This window comes from Neomonachus schauinslandi, chromosome 8 (assembly GCF_002201575.2).
Source record: "Neomonachus schauinslandi chromosome 8, ASM220157v2, whole genome shotgun sequence".
Classification (NCBI taxonomy): domain Eukaryota; kingdom Metazoa; phylum Chordata; class Mammalia; order Carnivora; family Phocidae; genus Neomonachus; species Neomonachus schauinslandi.
In genome coordinates, this window is record NC_058410.1 from 13,618,549 (window position 1) to 13,620,214 (window position 1,666).

General features: G+C 43.9%; 1 protein-coding gene across 1 annotated transcript; it reads left to right on the forward strand.

Annotated features, from left to right (window-relative positions):
- The first annotated feature begins 633 nt into the window (after positions 1-633).
- Positions 634-1,114, forward strand: LOC110583467 (60S ribosomal protein L23a-like). Its single transcript, XM_044917495.1, has one exon. It carries the CDS (start codon positions 634-636, stop codon positions 1,102-1,104), a length of 471 nt encoding a protein of 156 aa, XP_044773430.1. The 3' UTR covers positions 1,105-1,114.
- Positions 1,115-1,666: the final 552 nt, after the last annotated feature.

A 1,666-nucleotide genomic window follows, 5' to 3' on the forward strand; every position in this document is an offset into this window, starting at 1 on the left:
CCCACTCACTGAGACTGATCTGTGTCCAGTCTCCAAATGGCCAACCTGCCCGCAACAGTCTCCAGTGCAGACCACCCTGATTCACCCCTCAAGGAGACAAACTAGCTACTTGGCAGCAGCTTAACAGAAATGGCAGCAATTCATCTCGACTGGAATCAGTGTATATTCTGGGTTTTTATTTGCTTTTCCTGCCATCAGTGACTAAGCCAGCATTACTACTCAAGGCCTTATTGAGTGTTTGATTTAGCAATACAAAATCAGACATAATATCACATTGGACCAAGGGACTCCCACTTTTACAGCCAGTTCAACTTGTACCTCTCCCAGGGCTGATGCAGTCACCTATAAGTTTTGCTCCCCAGAACACTCTGCAGTTAATCCCTTCCCGCACGTAAATCTCGGAGACTCAATATTTTCTCAGGCAACTCAGACTAAGACAAGTGAAATGGGATTGCAATGGTGGCTGTTCCCTTAACTCTCTGTCTCTTGCACTAACATCAAGGAATATAAAATTTCCTCCTATTCCTACCCACATCCTACCCTTGGGAGGGGTCAAAGAGGAATACGTCCACTGGCATTGGTACTTGATTGGAAAGTTCTGTTAAGAACATAAAATACTGCCCTTTTACGAAGATGGCGCGGAAGGCTAAGAAGGAAGCCCCTGCCCCTCCCAAAGCTGAAGCCAAAGCAAAGGCTTTGAAGGCCAAGAAAGTGGTGCTGAAAGGCGTCCACAGTCACAAAAAAAAGAAGATCCGCACGTCACCTACATTCCGACGACCCAAGACACCGCGTCTACCAAGGCAGCCCAAATATCCTCGAAAGAGCGCCCCCAGGAGAAACAAGCTTGATCACTATGCCATCATCAGGTTCCCCCTGACTACTGAGTCAGCCGTGAAGAAAATAGAAGACAATAACACACTTGTGTTCATTGTGGATGTCAAGAACAATAAACACCAGATCAAACAGGCTATGAAGAAGCTCTACGACATTGACGTGGCCAAGGTTAACACCTTGATCAAGCCTGATGGAGAGAAGAAGGCATATGTTCGACTGGCTCCTGACTATGATGCTTTGGATGTTGCCAACAAAATTGGAATCATCTAAACTGGGTCCAGCTGGCTAAATCTAAATATAAATTTTTTCACCAAAAAAACAAACAAACAAACAAAAACCCCCACAAAATACCCTGGGATACCTGGGTGGCTCAGTCAGTTAAACATCTGCCTCCAGCTCAGGTTGTGATCCCAGGGTCCTGGGATTGAGTCCTGCATCAAGCTCCCCACTCAGTGGGGAGTCTGCTTCTCCCTCTGCCTGCCTCTCCCCCACTTGTGCTCTCTCTCTCTGACAAATGAATAAATAAAATCTTTAGAAAAAAAAGAACATAAATACCCTGAGAAGATTTCAATTTCCTATTTGTTTCAAAGTGTAATTGGCTTGTGTTATTTTTAATTTTTGGCTGGAGATAAATCTTCCTGGTAACCTGTCTAGTACGGACTTGTAAAAGCAAATAAAGTAGCTTTATCTTGTACTGAGGAAATAGGTCATTACATGGCTAATTGAAGCTGAAATTTCAGAATCTTGGAAGCTATTTTTTTTTTAAGATTTTATTTATTTATTTGACAGAGAGAGAGAGACAGCGAGAGAAGGAACACAAGCAGGGGGAGTG

Bases quoted from the DNA above. Each gene is read 5' to 3' on its own strand.
- LOC110583467 (XM_044917495.1), top strand. From the start codon at position 634: ATGGCGCGGAAGGCTAAGAAGGAAGCCCCTGCCCCTCCCAAAGCTGAA.